Consider the following 22,619-nt stretch of genomic DNA (forward strand, 5'->3'; position numbering starts at 1 on the left):
AGCATTCATTAGTTCCTCCTAATTTTGCAGCTACACAACGATATTTTAATACGTTGATTTTAAGTTAGCAAAAGCATAAGCTTACAACAGTGTAGATCTTGCACATCATATTCCTCAGCCCCGTTACCCAGGTCAGCTTGCAGTCCAAAGTGTCATTTGCTTGTGTGAAGATTCACCATCATTCAGATGGCTTCCTATATTGCTATTTAAAAAATTGGACACCAGTCTTCTGTGAGTAGAAGTCCAATATCCGCACAAGTTTTCTTGCCAGTAAGATAAGGAGTGAATACAGAACAAAAAAAGTTGTAAAGGAAAAAATGTTCATATGGCATTGTTTCTGTGGTTTAAAAAGACTAATAACAATGTAGGTATATCTGGTAACACTACACTGACTAAGGCCCTTTAGTCATAAGCCTCTTCTATAGAGGAGGGGAAAGAGGTTTCTACTACACATAAGTTCATATGTGCTTATATCCATCTGTTTTTAATGTGATATTTAAATTCCATTCACAGCTTAACAACAACATAAAAACAAAACTGGTTAGTTTTCTTTTCAATTGTTCTGTTTTCCTCCCATTGTGGTGTGGGCGTTAGGGTATGAATAGAACTTTAAGATCAGCTATCACCAAATGTGAAAAGACTTGTAATTACAACTTCTGAAACTCTTGTTTCACAGTTATAGGAAGAGATCCTAGCATTCTTTTTACTGGTTACTTAAAGGTTGGCTTTAATGCTTTTGGATAAAATGTTAATGTTTCATCTTCTCCTAAAATAACAGTATGTTTATTTGGAGGTCATAGAATGGCTTAGGTTGGAAGAGACCTCACAGATCATCAGGTTCCAACCCCCTGTCACAGATAGGGTTGCCAGCCACTAGATCAAGTACTAGATCAGATTACCTATGGGGCCTCATCCAACCTGGCCTTAAACACTTCCAGGGACGAGACATCCGCAACCTCTCTGGGCAACCTGTTCCAGCACCTCACCACTAAATCAGTTAAAAACAAAAAACAACAGCAACAAAAACGAACAAACAACTCCTTCCCCCTAACATCTAATTAAATCTCCCTTTCTCTAATTTAAGACCATGTTCTGTCACAATTGTTCTGTCTTGTTCTGTCACAATCTACTCATGTAAAAAGTTGATTTCCCTCAAGTTTATAAACTCCCTTTAAACACTGGAAGGACACAATTAGGTCTCTCCACAGCCTTTCTCTTTTTCGAGGCTGAAAAGCCCAAGAACCTAATGGGTCTGACTTAATTACCAGGTTGTTGTCAGAAATGACTATGGAGGATATTGGAAAAAATATCAAACCCTTACTTAAGGTTTTCTTTGTTTGTTGAACGTCTTAATGTTTTACTTTTCCTCAATAGCTTTTGAAAGAGCATACTTCATCAATAGCAGCACAGGAATCTTGGCCTGTTGTAGGACAGTTCTCAAGCATTGGTTCCCTGGGAGCAGATGGGTCCAAATGGCTGTGCTCAGAATTCCAGGAGAGCCTGGTGGCTGCAGGCAGTGGTGTGGCAGCTCTTCTTAAATGTGATGTTCCAATTCATTTGGTATGTCTTTTAGGTACTACCTTTAAACTCCAGTGTGATTTTATTTTTGAAAAAAATGAAGCTTTTAATGGTTGGATTGATAACAAGTTTTCTTTAAGGTGATTTTTTTGTTGTTGTTGTTGTTTGAAAATTAATCTCATGTACATTTAAAGCTACGTTATTAAAGACAACTTTTTTCTCCATGAAGGTTTATCCTACTGTGAACAATGTGAGGCAAAGTCTGGAAGGCTATCCTGGTAAGCAGATGTGCAAAAGGAAATCCATTTTATTAGCTTTTCGTGGTAACAATGCCTTGCAAAGTCATTTCAGTGATTGCTGTTGAATGAACCTTAAGTTGCCAACTTGCTGACAACTTGGCTGAATAGGTGGCAGCAGAATTCTTCTATTTGTATTAATGGGATTCTGACTCCAGTGCTATTATGTTTGAATTAAAAAAAGTGTTCTTGGTATTGGTGTACATGTAACATGTAAATCTGTGTAATCACATTCATGTATAATCATATAGGAAAATGCAACTCTTGTCCAGTGTTTTAATTGCAGTCATACTTTGATTTTGGCAGAATGTTCAGGTTTTGTGAGTTTGTACTTATTCCAAGTTTATCTCCTGTTGTCTTCACAGTGTCACTGTGTACATCAGTTATAACAGAGTGTTTTTTATGGCTCATGAGCCATTTTTTTTTTTATAATGCAATGTGCAGTTGGTCTGTTCAGTCTTCCTACATTTATCTTCATTAAATCATTGCATTTGTGTAGAAAGCATGGTCTCAGTCAACCTGAAAGAGATACTGTAATGTTCTGTTTGATGCAGTAAAGGGAGCTGTCTAATGTCATTGCTGATGATTAGCCTTCAAAAGGTCATGGCAATTGGAAGTCTCCTGAAGACTGAAAGGAAGGAATTCTTTCTTGCCATCAGGAAGAGTAAGGATAAGGAGGGGAGGATCTGGGGAATCTCCCAGTCAGCCTTCAATTGATCCCTAGGAAGGTGATGCAGTAAGCAATCCTGGAATCCATGTCCAAATATGTGGATAAGAAAATAATAGGGAGTTGTCAGCATGGATTTTTTTATTTTAAATGAAAAATTGGACTTAGCCAAGCTTATGTCCTTCTGTGATGAGATTGACAAGCTTGATGAATGAGAGGAGTGCACTGGATCTAGATCTGAGTCGTTTCTAGATGAAGTATCTTCATGAAGGTTTTCAACATCATCAGATAAACTGATGAAATTCACACTAGATAAATGGGCTGGAAACTACCTGAACTGCCAGGCTTAAAATATTGTGATCAGTGGCATGAAGGCCTGCTGGAGATCCAGTGGTTGTGCCAAGAACTGATACTGGTGTCAGATGTTCAGTAACTTCTTACCAGGATAATGGGGTGAAGTACACTCTCAGTAAGCTTGCAAGTGATAGAAAATCAGAGGAGTGGTTGATGCAACAGCTGACTGGTGCTGCCGCTCAGAGGGACCTAAATACTGGCTGGAGAAATTGCAACATGTGCTAGCCTAAGACAAGGTACAAGACATGCAATTTCACCTAAAGAGTTCTTGCTTTTTAGAATGTTTGTTGTTTTTTTTTTTTTTTCTTAATGCTGCTTGTTTTATTCCCTCTAGTTTGTGTGAGTAGTGACTGCAATTTGTTAATTTTTAAAAAGCAGTGTCAAAACAAAAAATTACCCACATATTTATTTTAATAGGACTTAATTCTAGAGGCTCCATACCGGTTCTCTTTTTTTTCTAGTGTATATTTACTATTTAGTCTTTGGGGACTTGTTCCATTGTAAAAATACTTTAAATTCTTCTCTGTATATTCAGCTATATTCTACTTTATATTTCTGGAGCATTTAAGTTTTCAAAAAATGAATAATGGGGACAGTAGGGATAATGTTCGTGAGTCCCTTGCTTTCAGAATGTCTCTCAAAAAGCAAATACTGTATCTTTTTTTTCTTCTCCTTAAGCTGGTGGTTCCCTTCCATACAGCATACAGACAGCACAGAAACAGCTGTGGTTACATTCCTATTTTCAGTAAGTGAAACTTCTTTGATTTTTCTTAGGTAATGTGTTTAAACTTATGCTGTTGTAGTACTTGTGTGTTAAAAGCAAACGTGGTGAGAAGTTGAGGTAGCATTAAACTCCTTAAGATAAAAGCTTTTATTTCCTTATCTGTTTTTATCTCCAAAGTATAGTCAAAAGGTGCTTTTTTTTTTTATTCCAAACTGTAAAAATTACATGCAGTACTGTTGCTGATGGAAGACGCTGCCAGATTTTGCATTCCGTAAGCCTCTATTAATACTTTCCTTCTCTGAATTGGATTCATGTTACTTTTTTAAAATTCAGCTGAATTTCGCTTTTCTACTCGTGCTTCAGTCTTCTCAGAAGTTCAGCTGAGACACAGCAGGGTTGGGAAGGCTTTGTTTGTTTCAAGTGTTGCAGTTGTACTGCAAAATTCACAGCTAGTTATGGTAATACCGTCTTTTGTTAAAGGTGCCTGACATTTTCCATTAAAAGCTTCTATTTTCACTTACTACTAATTTTTGCCATATTCGAAACATCTGAAAAATTCCATGCCAGATGTTTCCCTCAGGCTGAATTTTTTAAAAAATGTGGCGTTGTTGTTTTTGAGAACAATAGGGAAAAATTGTTTTGCACAAACCAAAAAATAAAAATAAAGATCTGGTAACCTCTTACAAGACCACAGCTTTCCGTTCCTTTCACCAGAAACTGTGACTGTTCCAAGTGGAAGCTGCTCTGTTAAGATACTTTACCCACACTCGTGTACAGTCAGGGTTGGTAAAGATGCATATTGAGAAGGTTGAGAATACAATTGCTAGTTGCCCAGAGCATCTCCTATTCTGGAGCAAGCATGATTGCTGCTGTGAGTCTTGCTGGCCAATGCCCAGCCTTAATTTGTGTCTTCTGTGATAAGCACATATTTCGTGAGAATCTTACTGGAAAAAAATATATATTTTCAATAAGTCTCTTATGTAATGAATGATCTCATTAACAAGTTATGTTTTATTTCTGCTCAGTGAGAGCACTGCTCATTGACCATGTTCATATCCTGCTCTGACAACAAAAAGGCTGTATCAAAACCATCTGGTTGTGGATGACAAGTGACCTTGCATAATCTGCTCTTCAGTGACAGTCTAAGTGTATATTCTTATCCTGTAATAATACAAGACACTGCCCCTTGAGGAGAGCCTGCATGGAAGTTGTTAACATATCCTGTGTTTCTTATCTATGGTAGTCTGGGAGAGACAGACAATGGTTGGTCCTGTTTCAGTAGTATTAAATACAAGATGAGCTTGATACAGTAACAGGACTTCCAGAAGCAAAGAGAATAGAGGAATTTGTCTAGCTCGTTGGAAAATAATACAAAACTTCTAAGAAATGAGAGGGCCTGCCAGGGTTAAAAGAGGAAAAATATTTTATGCTTAAAGAAAGGGAGATGGGTGTCTCCTTTTCAGAAGGAGAGAGGGATTTACAGAGTAGGAAAATGGTGGTCTATATTCTCACCTAAAAAGGCAAAACCTCTTTCCCAGATATGTGAATCTTGTCCTGTCTGCAGGCTTTTTCTAACTCTACTGATAGTTGAGTGTATCTAACCTGGAGTGCAGCTCTGAATTGTGACTTCTTGGAAGTAATTTCTCAAAAGAATGAGAACCCAACTTAGTACTGATTTCATTTTTCTTACAATAGCAAATGAATAGCAATGTCTAGCAAACGAATGCTAGACTTCTTTGTTAAATTAGCTATTGTGTAAGTGGTATATATATTTTTTTTCTGTGGTAGAGCCACTTTTTTTCCTTTCAGTATTATCCATTGAAAAGGAGAGAAATATAATCATCAGTGATTTGTTAATTGTTACTTTTTTTGAAGCAGTTGATCAGTCTTAACAGTGCATAAACCATTGTATTTTTAATGCTTATTCTAATGATAGACATTTTTTAATGTTTATACAGTTTGCTTGTCAAGTCTTTATTTTCAAGACTTTGAAACTGCTCAGGGGGCCTGCAGTGCTATTATGGTGGGGATTAATGCTATGAGTTCTCATAACTGTAGTTAAGCCATCTTGTCAGTATCTTAAGGTAGAAAGTCAGTTAAGATGTATTAGTGATAAGGAGCTCTTGTCATAGAAGTGTAAAAGGATTTTAAAAAGCTAGCACATCTTACTGCTCAAGTAGTTGATTTTGTAACTCCTTTTCATCACTCCACACTTGGGTCACAGAATCACGTAAACCAAAGGCCCATCTGTCACTAGGATAACTGATGTAAGCTGTGGTTTTGCTCCATAAAATTTCTCAAAGCTAGTTTCATTTAACTTACTGTATTTATAGTGAACTGAACTTTGTGAGTCTGAACCCACTCAAAATTTACTGCAACATGAGCTCAGTACTTTGAAAATCCTCTGCTAACTACACTGATGAAAAGTTTACAGTTTTAAACACTTCAAGTCAGTTTGACTTGAACTAGCCTGGCTTTTGTTATTATGTGCTCTCTTCTACATTGTGCAAAACAACTGATCTTGTATCTTCAAGTCTTCTGTGATTTTTTTCTAAAACACACCTGGACAGTTTTGTAATGAAGTTGAAATTTAGCTTTATTAAATGTCGGATGTTATGCTTGTTTGAAACACCTAGTTTCTTTTGTCACTCTGTTACATAGTTCAGAGAGATGCTTTCTTTTAGGCTGAAGTGAAAAGATATCTTTAGCAGTTATTTTACTGAAAGCATCTGAATAATTATATTTGACAATTACATATATTAGTGAGACAAACATCAAACACATACACACATACATACATCCATATGAGCAATGTATACACGTGTGAATTAGTTCTTGAAGTCGGCCTCAGAAAATAAATAATTCCTCTTCTTGAATCTTCTTAGGCCTTTAGGTGAACACAGTTCACTCGATGTTTTCCAGAGCTGATAAACTCTTCTTGATCAACTTTTTAGAAAAGAAAGCTAAATTAGGGAAACGAGATTGGAACATAACATGCTCAGCCACAAATCCAGGGAAGGCAAGTCTCTGATTTGATGTAGGTGTATTTAGAAGTCCTCTCGCTTCCATATTTTTAAGCAAGGACTTAATGGTTGCAGGTAAAAGTGCTTATAGTTACCATGGTTACACACCTTCAGTTCTATACATTCATTTATTGTTTACTGATTGTTTGCAGTTTAGTTCAGTAACATTAATGTTGTAATACTCCAGCAATGGCGTGTTGTTTAAACTGGTTTATGTATGACCTCTGCTGCCTTAAGACCTCGAGTTTCTCTGTGGCTTAGGGGCACAGGAAAGGGAAGCGGAAGAGTAGTGTCAGCAGTCTGCTCTGTGCCTCTCCTTCATTTATAAATACATTGTAATAAGTTTGGGGAATTCTGGAAGGGTTAGTTTGGTGCCAAGACAAAGCTCATTTGCTTCAAGGCATAACCATTTATCATTTTCAAAGAAGAAAAATTGGTTGGAAGTTTGGACTTGGTTTCTTGAAAGCTGGAAAGGTGGAATGGAAAACTTGTTAGGGGTTCCTTATACACTGGGAATGTTTGTTTTTAAGAAGAAGAATTTTCTCTGGCTTCAAGTATTTAAATACATAAATTTAAATACTAAAAAATGAACTATTTTTAGCCTTTTTGTGGGGTACACAAGTATTAAATGTAGTATAGAAGTATAGCATTATCAGAGAACATGGCATTGTGTGCCATGTTCTTTGTGCACGGGGGGGGGAGGGGGAAGAAGGTTATTCTTGTTTTACATTTTATATATATATTGTTGTAGAACAAAGAAATCTGAAAAACTTTCCTTTTCTATTTCTAGCAAATGGTCAGCAGAAGTCTCTGGTCGAAGTCATGCCATGCCTCACATCAAGACATACATGAGACCTTCTCATGACTTCCAGAAGATTGCGTGGTTTTTAGTTACAAGGTAAATGACTAATTATACACTTCTCATTTTATGTTTAAAAGAAAGAAAAAGATCTCATCAATTGCAGGCACAGGTAAGTTACTGCCATAATCCTCACAATACTGTAAGTAGTGTAAAAAATTCGTCTACGTTTCCTGCTTCATTTCAGTTTTAGAGACCTTCTGTAGAAAGTCTTTAGATCTTTTTCCTGCAGATTTAAATGAAACTTTCAGTGGAAACTGAACAGACCTTAAAAAGTAGGGCCAAAAGAAGTGTGTGTACATATACATAATGTGTGTGTGCATATGCACATGTGTAAGCATGTATACACATACGCACGCACATCCATAGCTTAACAATAGAAATTTTCCATTAGAAAAATGCTTAATAAATAAAGCAGTCTAGCTTTTCTAAGTAGCACAAATAATTGTGGGAATTTAAATGTGGGAGATGTTTTGACTTTGGTCTTTCTTGGCAGAAAGTACTTAATTTTAAATATGTAGAAAGTCTGTAAGAAACACTTTAAATTAATTTCTTAATAGTAGATCAGCAGAAGAAAATAAATCTTATGCCTGTATCTTGGGTGCTACCTTTATTGTTTCTTTATCTTTCTGCAAGTCTGTATTTGAGCATGCAGGGTGACGTGATATGACCTTGTTCTGTGTGCTGCTGTGCTTTCAGAAACTCAAAGAAGAGAAAGGTGTAGAAGGGCAGGGGTAGGTAGGCTGAAGGAGTAGTTGTTTACTCCTATTACATGTAGTTCATTTTTTGGGGTTTATTTATCTCTTCAGTCAGGTGACCTTGTAATTACAAGTAAAAAAAATTGTTATCACAAAATAAGTGCGCTAAGTACACAAAGCAAATCCTTCTCTTCCTTTTGAGGAGGTGTTACAGTTTTTACAATTGAATTACCAAGTAACCTGGATGTGAGAGGGACTTCTGTTCTTCAGCTTCACAATTGGACTAACCCAGTAGAGTTCTTTCTCCTATGACAGCAAAAAGGAAGTGTTATTTGCAAAGAGCACCTGAGTTTAGCCATTTTTTGCAGTTTGTTGTGTTGCGTTTGCTCAGATTGGGGAAATACCAATTTTACTCTCATATCTGCTCCTTTAATGACTTCTGTCAACTTAAGCTCTACCTTAGTCCATTTTCCCCAAACTGAAGTTTCTGTTGCTTTAAACTTGGCTTCCTGAAAAAAATCAACCTCAACTTCTTAAACACTTCGGTTGCCTTTTTCTACTTCTAAACTCCATGTGTTCTTGTGAAGCTGTGTAAAACAGTACTGCGCACAGAACTTGAGACATGGATGCACCAGGGCTTGATATAGTGCAAAAATTGTTTTATCTTTTTTTATCAGTACCCTTAAGGCATCTCTTTTAGTCTTTTGGGGCTGCACATTGAAATTATGACCTCAAAAACCCTTGGCAATGGCTCCATAATCTTCTCTGGGCTTTAGCTTCCAATTTCAGGGTCCAGCATCAACTGAAGTAATAAAAACTTCCTAAACCTTTGGCTGATGTTCCTTAATACACGGTGTTTGTGGATTGATGTTGGATACACCAGTTTGTTCATTGACTGCAACAAAATAGAATAAGTTGAGGCTTAGTTTATGCTTGTGCTGCCTTTTTGCTATAAAACATATAGATAGCTGATATTTGGTGTCTGACCTTTTGTCAGATTAAGCTGTGCAGCAGTCTAGCTTGAAGTATGGATGTTTTCAGTCTATACTTCCATCTGCTAGTTTTCTTCTTCTTTTTTAAAGAAGTCGAAAGGATCAGCGAGTAATTCCTTGATACAAGGGAAGGTTTTGTTACTGTGAATGAAAAGGTAGATTTCAGTTCTATGAGCAGGGGTTTTTTGTATAACCCCAAAACAGTAGCTTATCGTGTTTGTATGTTTTCTTTAAATGTTCAGTTACTCAATCTTTTTTTACTTTGGTTTTTTAAATTTCATTGCTTGTTGATGCTGTTGTCTACAATAGTAGCAGTTAAGGTGATTGTTAAAGTATTTAATCATTCAAATGTGATGCTTCTTCACCTAATGCAGAAATTCATTGTTGGTTTGACTTTTTTCTCTCCCACCATATGCTACTATTAGAAAATATTCAGCATGCCTTTTGGTTAAAATGTATTGTTCAGACCTGATATTATTCCATAGAAGTCAGTTTTGAGAACTTTTGCATTTTTTGGTGTCAACTTTATCTACTTTGTAGCAGATAGTAATGAAGGATTAACAATGACATGGTGCTAATCCATCCGAAACAAAGATAAGCTTGTTTGATATTTATTTGTTTATAAATGTATCAAAATATCTCTTGCTCTTAGCCTTTTGTTCTGTTTAGCACTTGCAAAAATGTTCTATGCTAAATGTCTTATAACTAGTCATAATTTAGCTAGCCTTTTATTTTTTAATGTTATCACACTGAAGCATTTACCAATATTGAGTTTCTATCTGAAATGTGCAGAGTAGATTCAAAAGGCTGACCTTTTCTTTATAGATCTGTATGATATGAGCAAGCTTGTATAATTTTTCACGTGTTCTATCAATGTCCTTCTGAGTATTGCCTCTGCTGTTTCCAGTCTGCTGTAAAAATAACAGTTAGGAATAATACTCAAATTACTTTCATTAAAAACTAATGTGATTTGAAGTAAAATCCTCCTGCCAGAAGTGCATTGCTACAGCTTCAGTATTTTCTGCTGTGAAGGGTATGCCTTACTGAAATGCTTTCTCTTTGCAGTGCCAATCTATCTAAAGCAGCATGGGGAGCTCTGGAGAAAAATGGCACCCAACTGATGATCCGTTCATATGAACTTGGAGTCCTTTTCTTGCCTTCAGCATTTGTAAGTTCATAGCTCAAGTCAAATCCTGAGATAAGTTGAGAATCTCCAAGTACTGGCAAATATCAAACACGACTGAATAAATCTAGTTACTAATTCCTGTGTTTCTCTGTCAGAAAGCTTATAGTATTTCGAAGCCATGTGACATTTTCATATGCTTTCTGTTCCGAGAACAAGGTGGTCTTCTAGTTATTTTCTAATATTATTATGTGGATCTAAGAACTTCGTAAGTAAGAGTTTAAATGCTGAAGGAGTATACCATCCAAACTGGGGATAACACTCTCAGAACATTGAAGACAAGTTTTACCCCAAATATCCATTAGTTTAGCCTGTGGAGCTGAGAACATGAGGTTGATCTATCTTGCATCCAGTGTGAATGCAGCCCTTATACATTATGGGGTTTGCTGCAATAAACACTATGCAAGTGATTATCTCTTTAGCATGTGTTCCCAATGATGTATTTTGAGCATTTTTCAGATGTGTTTTTTTTTTTAACACATCAGGTTCATATCACTCTTGCTTTGTTTCAGTTGTCACAAAATCCTGTGATGCTGTTTTCTGTAGTTTAATCATGCATTGTACTTGAGGAAAGTGATCCATTTTTTGTGTAGGTTGTTTTTTCTTTAAACCTGCTGCTTAATATTGGGAAGATAAAAATCTCTTGTTCCTGCTGCTACTTGCTTCTTCCTTGTGAACCTACTGGCACCAAAACATTATGAACAGCAGATAGCTTAGGATCAGAAGCAATTCAAACTTTTTCCTCTGTAAAATTTTTTCTTTTTCAGAGGATTTGTTGCAAGTTTCTCTGAGAAAGTTTGTATGCCAAAAGTCATTTAGAATATTTTTCTAAAGGATACATCTTTCCTAGATTATGTTCACGAATACTCATACAATGTTTAGTCACATCTGTTGATCTGTAATGCAATCCTAAATGAATATTTACTAATTCTAGAGATTTGGCTGTGGCTGAAGAACTCTTATCTTCCTCTTGACACCATTCCTGTTGTAGTGTGGTCTCTGTAAGATTAACAGTGTCAGTCTCAGGCATCATTCTCCAGCCATGGTTTCTTTTCTCTGGGTGACAACTTTTAGAAATTGATTAATTAGAGACTGAAGCAAAAAAATCTGATGATTTCCTACAGTACGGAGCATTGGTGTTGATAGTGTTGCACCCTAACTCCAACACCACAGGAGTAAACATTTTATACAATTAGTAATACTTTAAACATTTAATAAGGCAGTAGTGAAGAATAGTGCAAAAATAATTTGTGGAAGGGCTTTTAAATCCTGCTGACCTAAAGGGACAAAACAACATACTAAGAAGTTGGCTGTGGTCATCTCCAGATGCTGCTGAGCAGAGAATTTATTGTAGTAGCGTAATTGTTTTTAGTGGATATATTTTTGTTGTTTTTTTAACAACCTTTACAGGTCAGATTGAGCAGCCATTTAGTATAAAAGCAGTATTTCTGTTCTGTGTCTGGTTTTTCTGTTGATTACTAGCTTTTGGAAAACGTACATCAAATGGGGAGAAAACAAGGAGTACTTGAGTTAACATAAATCTTTTTGCCAAGAGTTGCCTGTACCTGTTTCACATCTGAGTGATCTACAAGCTTTAAGAAGAAAATATGTATAACTGTGACAACATCAGGCTTACATTCCATTCTGAACCTTCTGTTCTATGTAGAATTTCTTGTACATGGAGCAGTATAGAGAGGATCACCAGAATTTCTCCCAGAAATAAAATTTATGGAAAAAAACTTGAACCTTCTTCCTCATTCCTAAAAATTAGGATCTCCCTTCTGTCAGGTTTCTCTATAAATAACTGTTTCATTATAGAATCGAGCTTTATTTTAATGAAGCGAAATATACTTTAAGGAGCATTTAATGATCAGAAAGATAAGATTCTTAAGCAGTCACAAAGTTTCAGCAATTTGAAGTTATTTGAATTTGAAGTGTTACATTCTTGAAATTAGTTTGACCCACCTGCCATTAAACACCTAGAATTACGAGTCGTCATTCTGATGAAAATTGTTAAAGCTTTTATTTCTGCTGGCACCAGTCTTAGCAGCTGAAACAAGATGTTTTTAGCCATTTTTCAGAAACTGAGTTACTAAAAATAGAAATATATTTTCATTCCTGTACTGCATCGAAAGGACACTGGATTTAAGTTTCAGTCAAAGCAAAGTTTACTGATGATTAAAAACACATTTAATACTTGTTAAGCATCTGCTCCAGCCTTTAGCAGAAGCCTGTAGGCTTGTTTACACAGAAAATTCAGTTATTCCACTACAAATCTTATGTGAACTGTAAAGAACTGTTTTGATAACTATTCATGGGTAAACAGTTCACAATGTAGCTCAAGCCTTCTGGTCATCAGGTGGAGAGGAGAAAAAGGCATTGGTTAGGACTACTTTTTTTCTTCTCTGTTTAGGGACTGCAGAGAATTCTGTTCCTTATGAAAGGGAGGTTATATTGCATTACATTTTCATTGAAGTTTTTACAGTAGTTTGGTTGCATTCTTTGTTCATGGGCACACTCTAAATTTGTTTATAAAGGGCTCTCTGGGGTTAATTTTATAATGTGTAAAAGCCATTTTTCTGCTAAATCAGTCTGTTTTTGGAGAAAATAGTCAAGGTATTCCTGTTCCTTCTGTTCCAATCCCTGCTATGTTCAGAAGATCAGTATCTCCTATTGTTGTGTTGCTCTGCTATTTTTGCCATTAGTTGAAGTAGCAAGCAGTGTAAACCCTTCCTGCAATATGGAAGAGCCATTGTTGAAAATTCAGTTTGGATGAGTAAATAATGGGATGTAAAATGTTTGTTTTGTAATGTTTGTAGTGGCAAAAGGGAAGAAAAAATGGTGATTTTTCTATGCACAGTATCTCCTGGTATGCCTGTAAGTTTGTATCATATTGAATAGACAAGTGTAGGCTGTCCACTGAAGCTACTCCACTGCTCCTGGTATCTGCTGGGGCTTTCCTGTATAAAAACAGGCTTCAAGTCTGTGGTAGTTGGTCATGCTGTCTTACCTAACACTTGGAATTTTGTCAGTCTTCAATAGTGAAGTTCTAGTTCTCATCTTAGGAGTGTCCACCTCTCAAGAAAAAATTCTGTCATGAAAAAACACAGTTTCTGTGCATTGTTGTCATTTATTTTTGAAGTGGAAAATAAATGTTGTATTTAATATTGACAGCTTCAAGTGTGAGACCCGGGGGCCTGTACTCATAATATTGAACTCACACTTGCATACTGAACGTGGACTTGAAAGTGTAAACATGCTGTATTTTGCAGTGGGGTGGGAGTAGTTTGGAATGGAATGTGGTTGTTTGGGAACCTAATGGCTTTGTGAAACATAGTGGCAAGATGAGTCACTGTCCTGAAGTGAATAAGTATCACTAAAAAAAAAACAATAAGTTTTAACTGTAGGCATCAAGGATTTGGAACCTTGACTGATGTGTTTTTTGTTTTTTATTGCAGTGTGAATTTATCCTTGTGATGCATGCACAGCACAATCTTATATCTGAAAACCAAAAATAGTTAAATGCATGCAAGATGTTTCTTTCTTGAGAACTGCCAGTTGGCAGTTATAGCAGCAGAGTGTTCAGAAAAAACTGCTGAAACTTTCCACGAACTGGAGCTAATATGGAGCTGTGACAGGTATTATAATTACCATGCTAACAGCCTCCACACTAGTTTAAAGTACTTTCTCAGGTATACCTGTACAAGTTGCTGTCACCACTGTAATATGCTATTTATTAAGTGCATTTGTAATATTGTAGTAGACAGCAATGCTTTTGGTGACTTTTTTCCTTTTATGCGGCTTCAGGAGCATTTCAAGACTCTGGTTCCAGATATCTCTAAATGAGAGTTAATTTAGCATCTGTAACTTGAGATAACTTGTTCCAAGGCTGTTTTTCAATTGAATTACTAGATTCTACAGTGAGAGAATCTCACTCTTGTGATCCCAGACTGAAAAGTCATTCATTCCAATGGTATCATTAACCTTTGAAGTTGAGAATATTGCCTGTTGGCTCCATTCTTTGTCATCAGAGTTTATAGACGTTTTGTAATTGTATTTGAAAAAAAAAGACTAGCAGAAATTTTAGTACTTTCTCGGAGTAAAAGAATCCAATTTCTACATGTACAGTAGATCAGCACCACAATAATTACTAATACAAACGAGGACAAGATCTTGATCTCATTGAGGACTGAAAGGATGAGCTGAGATTTGCAAAGGATGCTGATCTTGGGGTCATGGCAGTCGTCATTATTTGTTTGCTGTTTGAGGCCTCTCTTAAAACTACATCTGCTGCAGGGAGGATCAGGCTCCCAGAAGCAGAAGAGTACAGAAAGAACTTTACTTGAACGTTTTGCTGCCTCTCCACATTGTGCTCTGGTGACAGGTACAATTGCTATACGTGACTCAGCAGACCAGTCTATTAGAGGATTTACCACCTGGAAAGGTAGGTTGAAATCTGTCTCAAACATGACTAAGTAATAAATTAACTTACCACGCTTAACTACATAATTGGTTGGTCCTACTATGATTGTAGCCTGTTTGTGGCTGTCTTCATTCCCTTGTTTGTACCACTATTGGTTCTCAATGGAGTCCTTGTGCTTTTAATTAGCTCAAACTGAAGAAAAGCAATGAAAACTTGTGCAAATTGCATTCATAAACTCAAAAATGATCAGGTGAATACTGATGCAAGAAAGAAGGGAAAGTGAGCAGAGAGGTGAGTGAGTATAGGATAACCAGGATAACTTGTAGGATATTCAAGATGATATTTTGGTATGGTTTTGGAACTACAGCCTATGGAAAGGGCTGATCAGAGGTTTGGAGGAAAATAGGTGCGAATGTCTGGGGGTTGGCTGTAGAAAAGCTACTATGCCTGTATACTGTATAGCCAAGCCCCTTAGTCTTTCCCTTTCCCCACACTGCTGACTCTAAGATAGCTGCTGGAGGAGTAGAAGGCAAATGGCTTTGTCTTATCAAAAATACGTTTGGAAACTCAGTGGCCAAAAGCAGGTGCTTATGGGGAAGAGTGCAATGGGCAGGCATGTACATAATAACATCTCTAAAGATTTCTTGAGCTAGAGACCATGTAACAACTTCTTTATAAATGCTGTAATCATCTAGCATTCACAGCATGCCTAGCTGAGTTTAACAACGTCATATGAAGCGTGCATTTTGAAACCTTGGTTTCATTTGATGGCTTACCCTTCTTGTATTGGAAGAGGCAATAAAGACTTGATCCATATTCACCTTTTCTATGCTGCTCTTTCTGTAGACAGTCTTCGTTTTTCTAGGCTCAACAGTCCTAAACCTGCTCAGTTGCTTTCTTGAGTGGAGCACTGATCATTCTTATTGCTTTTCTGTTCTTTTTGTTTGTTTGTTTTTTCTTCTATACTACTTGAGTGAGGAAAAAGTGCACATTAGATGCAGATATAAATCTGTGGCACACTGATGTTATCAATGTTCTTCTCACTCATTAAGACTGCTTAGCCTGCTGTGCTTTTTACAGAATGCTGTGTAGTAAGTTAGTCTTTCTTGCTAACTTGTTGAACAGAGTTGTTCATCCAAGACTGACAAATTGTATAAACAAGAAGCAAACATTTAATTTCTCTTCATTTTGAAGTTGATTTTGTGTTAATAGTGTGATTAAAATATATGCAATATAAAGATTCTTCGTGCAACCTAATTAGTACTTTCTCTACAGACCTTTCAATTTTTTTCCTATTTGTTTTACAGAAAACATGCAAATGTGCAAATGTACAGGTGGCTGTACTAAAATTCATCAGCCTTTGTGGAACAGTTTCATGTTTGAGTTTCAGACCTCAGAACACAACTTAATTGCAGCAGTTTTTCCTGTCTTTACTGGGAAATATCTGCAGAGACAAATATCTATACGTATTTCTCTATCATAGGGATAAATATCTACACTTGCATTTGAGTATCAGATAATTACATGTATGTAAGTTACACTGCAGAGTGCGTACATACAGTACTTTCACAAATTAAGCAGAGTTAACTCTGCATTAAAAAGCATTCTTTAGGTAACTTAGTTTGGTGTGAAGACTTCTATTGGTTCAGTATGGTCTTAATATATTATGTACTACAGTAGTCTAAACGAAAGTGTCAGAGGTAGAAATAGATTCACACATTCACAGAAAACAGTATTGTTTTAAAGTTTACCACTAGAAATATGTGCAACACAAACTGGATTTAAGTGCTTTGAAACAGAACAAAAGCATTCCTGCATCTCTAGAGTCTCAAAACCCTCTAGCTGTTGCAATGCTGTTTTAATGCTGCTGATTCCTGATAGTTCCGTTTCTTGTGGCTGTTTAGTGTAGTTTAGTTTTAGTTACTAATTTTGATAGAAGTTAAGGCTTGCCTAGCACAAATGTAATATTCTTAACCTTAAAAACTCCTTTAGCAGGGCGTGGACTTAAGGACCTCTTGAGGACCTTTCTAACACTGCAATTGTGTGATTCTGCTTTCTGCTGAATACAGATTCAGAAGTAGATCACTTCTCTCTTGCCATCATTTGAATGCTAGTTTTTTTTGTTGTCTTGTTTGTTTGTTTAAACGCTTTCAGAACTTATGCTTTGAGGCTGGGTCTCAGCCTGGTGTGCTAATGTAGGCTATCAAATATGTTGGGAAGTTGCTCTCAACACCGCTGCAGCTGTCATCACTTACATTTTTAGTGTTCAGTGAAAAATCAGCAGATGCTGACATTAGATCAAAAGCTTCTCTTGATTAAAAAGCAACGCTTACAGAATGGCTGTATCCTGGTACTGGAACAGCATTTGCCTTTATCTCCTGTTCTCACCTCTTACATCATCTTTGTCGCTCATTTTCAAGCTTGTTCCTTCAGCTCCTGGGGATTCCTTTCCAAAGGTTGAGATAAATTACACCTTTAATATGTACAATATATTGAGAGAACCCATCGCCTTACAGTATGGAGTTGTTCTGGAAAGCATGTTGAAGTAATAATTTAATTAGACACTCCCAGAATACTTATAATTTTAGTAAATAGTTTATCTAAAAAACTGGAGAAAGTAGAACTTTCTGCAGTCGTTCCTTGTGTCTGGTAAGGTTGTAAGATAAAACTGAGCTAGACTCATAGAATGGTATAAAAATGTTTGTGGAATTCTTAAATCTTTTGAATGGCCTGTTGAAGAATGTGATACTAGCCAGTGAGCTGCTGGAAATATAAACTCAATTATAGTAGTTGCTATTAAACAGGAAGGTTACCCATTACTGCTGTCTTGTGGTACTGGATGCCACAGTTGTAAATGAATAATCAGCACAGGCATCTAGAAATAGCACTTCAGATTCTGAAATGCCTTATTGATGGTAAATATTGGCTGTTTTGTAGTTGTTTGTGGGGAGAGGATTACGCTGAAAATGGATTTGATAGCTGTCAGTCATTTTTGCTGAACTCAAAGTGAACTGAAGCAATTTCAGTTGTAACTTAGAACTGACTTGCAGATTAACGTAATGCATCCAGATAAACTGAAGAGTAAAGTTGCGCTGTGTAGAATTGATTGTGGGCAGAAAATAAATATAAAATATTGGTTCACTCACATTGTATGTGAACTTAAGGGCATTAAACCTTGCTCAGAGTGTTTGTAGAACTGCTATAAGGTTTTCAAATTCAGAAGTTGTAAAGACAAAACCATGTTTTGCAAGCAAAGGAGCTTTGGATGTAGGTACCCAAATTTCATTTTAGGGCTCTTGGGAATAAATAAGCTATGGCACAGTTGAATAAATGTACTTCAGTATTGAGAAAAGGTTTCCGTGTGTTCTGGCCAGAGAATTACATTACTGTAAAGCTTCTTCGTATTCCTAATTCTTTACTGCCCAAACTAGTGAATTTTAAAGCATTTTTGCCAGAAAGATGGCTCTTCTATTTTTACCTATATGGGGAAAAAGTAGGCCCATAATCATCCAAGTAATAAAGACAGTAAAATCATCAGCAGTCTCTAGCAGAAGTTACTTCAGTAGTGTCTAAATACATTAGTGTTTATTCCCACTTTAGTAGGGTTAGCAATTTTACCTTGTCTTGTGTGTTGTTTCTTATAATCTCTGATCTATCTTCTGTTTGAGTAGCAAAAACTTTTAAAACTATTCTACTTCATTCTCCCTTTTCCCATTCTTCCTACTAATGCCTACTTTAACAACATATGTTAAGGTAGTAATAAAATGCATGACTGTATCTTAAATTTTGTAAGTACAAAAATGCGTAGTTTGCCAACTGAGAAATGTGTCTCTTAGCATTTCAAAATTTACTGCTGTGAGCATACATGTCAAAGAACAAAATCTTGCTGTAGAAGAAAAGTTCTGGAAGAACAGGATTTGTCTGAGAAGCAAAATGTAGAAGGCAGTGGGGGTTTTTTTTGTTGTTTTTTTCTTCTTCTTCAAGATCTTGCTGATTTGTTTTTGGAAACGGTGATGGGAGCTGTCAGCATCCAGGAAATGCTCAAAACAGAAAAAAGTGTGAACAGTGTCAATTTCTGTGTGCTCTTCTGTGAAGATAGACATGAGAGCTATTTTTGAAAACAAGTGAATCTCCTCAGAGAGCCTGAATGTAAGAATGTATTCTATAACCTAGACTTTCATTCCAGGACGTTTTTTGAGGAAAACTTGTAAATAAAATTTTGTTCAGTGTTTTCTGAATGGAACACTTCTGTGGGTTAAATCTTGATGGCTGAAGAAAGCAATTCTGAAATGAAGTCTACTGATGATGTGGGACAGCATCAGAGAAATAAGGCTTAGAGGAGGGGAAAATTTATCTGGTGACTGGAAATGGAACAAGAAAGAAGACAACGGAGGTGTAAAACAAAATCTGAGAAGATAAAGATGTATGCTGAAGTAATAACAGGACAAAGGGGGGTTGTGGAAGAAATAAAGCAGAAACGAATATTTATTTCTTTTGGGGGGTGGAGGGAGGAAAGATTAAAAAAAAAAAAAGGACTAAAAATATGCTAGAATCTGTATAATGTACATTCTGTGGTGTGTTTTCTCTTATGCTGTGTAAGAAGCACCCAATACACCCCACTTCATAGAGGAATAGATGTGGCATTTGTTACTGATTCTTGAGTTACATTCATAGAGATTACTGACTATGCTTGTAGAAGTAGTTGTTCTTGTACACTGTATTCTTTGGTAGCAAAGATTACTAAAAATTCTAAATTAAGATGGTGTCAGACAAGGGTTTAACTTCAGTGCTCTTGGTCTGACACGTATATAAAGTTTATTGTGGAGTAGGAGAATCAACTTGATACACCAGGGAAGCACTGTCTACCATTCCACAGTTCTGTTATCTCCATGTGGAAGAATAGAAAAAAGCTCACAGGCAGCTGGCTTCTGTGAGACTTGCTTTCCCTGTTATAGTTTGCAATTAGAATGTTAACTTATTTATGGTGTCTAGGGATGCACCTTACCCAGCTTCCTCACTTAATGAAGCAGAGCTACTGTGGAATGTGGAAAAAAGCTTTCTCCACCACTGCGACTCCACTTATACAATTCCTGTGCTTTGATCTATAGCATTGTCTACTTCATGTTCTTTCCACTACGTGCATCAGTGTAGCTACGTGACTGCTTACATTTTTATATGAAGTTTCTGTCAATCCCTGAATGACTCTGGGATCATTGGTGGTAAAGGTGTACAATTGTTGCATTTTTTTTTTTTCTAAGTAACTCTGGATTTCATGTTTAATTATTCAATTTCACGTCCTCATTTGTAAAGTTTTAAAAACCTTAATGTACCTGTGTGTTGGTATACTTCGAATGGACTGCTTGATATGAGGAGACTAATCTCTACAAAAGGCTGTAGGTTAGCTTTAAAGAAGTTTATCAAAATTCCACTGACCTGAAAGGTGTAAGAAATGTAAGTTCAAAACAGATCTTGGTTCATGTGGTCATTGTTTATTTTTTTTTCTCATGTTCTTTTGTTGGAAAAACAGTGGGTTTTAAATCTAGTCCTTGAAGTAATATACAGTATTTCTTCATGTATGGGAACTGCTGAATCATGGCCTGAATCTCTGATTGATCACCTGAGGTGAGCAATGAGCCAGCCACGGGAGCACAGGTGAAGGCAATTCAGCTGTGCTGCTGGAAGGGGTGGAACCTGGCTCCACCTCTCCTAGACCCCATTTAAGAGCTGACCACCACTGGGGAAGGATCTCTTCTGGAGATCCCTCCTCTGGAGTTTTGCAGCAAGCCCAGGATGAGGGTAAGCTTTCTGTCTGTTCTGTTGTTATAATCTGCTCTGCCAAACTTTCTTGTTTATTTCATAATTCTAACATCTTTATATTCATTGACTATACACTTTATAACTAGAGTTTTCCTGTTACTTTCAGTCATGAAGTAAAATAAGCTTCTGTACTCCCAGGGAGTGTTTTGGACTGAATTGCCAGAACTGCTGTGATATAGCTTGATGTTGTCTTTGGTAGCTCTCCCTTTTCTCTACTGCTGTGTTTCTTGAATATTAGTTGAGAAGGTGTAAAGCTACTTTGTCTTCTGTGCTCTGCGTGGTCATATCAGTGTTGCTTCCTTTGAATTTATAAAGCGTTGGGGTCGTGTTGATGGGGACAGACTCTTTTCAGTGTCGAGCAACAATAGAACAAGGGGCAGCAGGCAGAAACTGGAACTCAGAAAGTTCCATACTAAAACAGGGAATAACTTCTTTACTATCACTGTGACGGAATGCTGGAACGGCCTGCCCAGAGAGGTGTTGTGGCCTCCTCTAGAGAGATTCAAGACCTGTCTGGATGCTTAGCTATGTAACCTTCCATAAGGAGCCTGTTTTAGCAGGGGGGTTGGATTCAGTAATCTTTAGAGGTCTCTTCAAATCCTTATTTTCTGTTTTTACAACACTAATTCTTGATGAAGTAAAAGTTTGGTATTGTTTAAAAAAAATATTGTGTGTAGGTGGAGCTGTCAGTTCAGCCAACAGTGTTATGTGAATAAAATAGAATTACTTAGTACAACAAAATATTCCTCCACTGAGGTGTGCTGCTGCCTGTGATGTACCAGGAAAGGAATTTGGATAGAATTGTTCACAAGTCAAGTCACAACTCTATTTACCTGCTGAATGTGGAAATAAGTTGGTGGATGTGAAAGCAGCTGAGAATGTGGAGTATATTCAGTTTGAATACCTTTGGGGCCAGGCCAATTCTATTTGAAAAAAAAAAAAAAAAAAAAAAAAAAAGAAAGCCTGCAATTGTAGTGGTAAGAGCAGCTGAATTCTTATGGAAACAAGGTGCTCTAGTAAGCGTGTTATCTCAGTAACAGAGGCAAAACTTTGTTTCTTAAAGTAAGTTCTGCTATTGAGAAATCTACTGTAAATTGGGTTTGTCTCCTAAAAAGCAATGGTTTTTTTTTTTGTTTCCTATCTATTGTAGGGATTGGACAATGGTTACTTCCATGTGAAAGGGAAAATGCTTTCGGAGGGTAAAGATTCAGCAACATCTTTTCCTGTACCATTTGATCTGCCTCCAGAACAGTATGGAAGCAAAGGTAAGGTGTGGCTTTGGAAGACAAATAGCGTATTATATAAGCAGTAAGCTCATCTGAGTAACTTTAAGTTGGTTTTAATGGAGATATGTTCCAAAGCTTTATTTTAACATTATGGCGGCTTGACTTTGCGTTTGAAATGGTAGCACTCCTACATTCTGTTTTAAGAAAAGAACTTAATATTTTGGTTCTTATTTTTCTGTATTGTTATCTAGGTTATGAATTCATCTTTTCTCATGCTGGTAGTGGCAATCATACCTGCATTGGGAGATCTTGCATCTTTTTACCTAGATTCCACAGGACTTACTATAGTTACGATTTGCAGGAATGTGGTGCATGTTACTTTGGAACTTGCAAAGATAATGTATCTGTTTTATGAGCTTCCTTCATTCTTTTACACTTAAAGCTATTCTTAAATGTTACTCTGTCTTTCCTAGTGGAGAAACTACTGGCTTACTGAAGAAATTATAATACAATCTACTTGCTATTGTTTCATCTAGTATAGAACACATTTAAATATCAATGTCAGAGAGGGGTGATGAATTGTGCCTCAGTTACTTGCTAGCAAAAGAGAAAAAATATTTTATGTATTGTAACTATTACTGTCCTGACTTTCGACTCTTCCTAATTGTGTGGTTAGATATTAGCTGATGTTCCATTAAATGCAGTGAACATCAATGCTTATGGAAAAATTTTGAGATAGTGCCAGTTGCAATTTGTTGTGCTTGGGGATGCATATGCAGCTGTACCTGATGGATAACTAATGCCATGCTGAAACTTTGGAAATTTTAAAGCTAAGATTT

The 22,619-nt window shown here is 36.6% G+C and overlaps 1 protein-coding gene across 1 annotated transcript in view; it reads left to right on the top strand.

Annotated features, from left to right (window-relative positions):
• The window catches only part of TDP1 (tyrosyl-DNA phosphodiesterase 1), a 35,965-nt gene that overhangs the window by 8,231 nt on the left and 5,115 nt on the right, over positions 1-22,619 (top strand). The window contains exons 10-15 of the mRNA XM_042868334.1: positions 1,375-1,560; positions 1,748-1,796; positions 3,514-3,580; positions 7,373-7,480; positions 10,197-10,299; positions 21,705-21,819. Of these exons, the coding sequence (XP_042724268.1) occupies positions 1,375-1,560; positions 1,748-1,796; positions 3,514-3,580; positions 7,373-7,480; positions 10,197-10,299; positions 21,705-21,819 (628 nt within the window). The remainder of the gene's footprint in view (positions 1-1,374; positions 1,561-1,747; positions 1,797-3,513; positions 3,581-7,372; positions 7,481-10,196; positions 10,300-21,704; positions 21,820-22,619) is intronic.

This window comes from Lagopus leucura, unplaced genomic scaffold, assembly GCF_019238085.1.
Source record: "Lagopus leucura isolate 7727_CA_CO unplaced genomic scaffold, USGS_WTPT01 Super-Scaffold_1, whole genome shotgun sequence".
Lineage (NCBI taxonomy): Eukaryota > Metazoa > Chordata > Aves > Galliformes > Phasianidae > Lagopus > Lagopus leucura.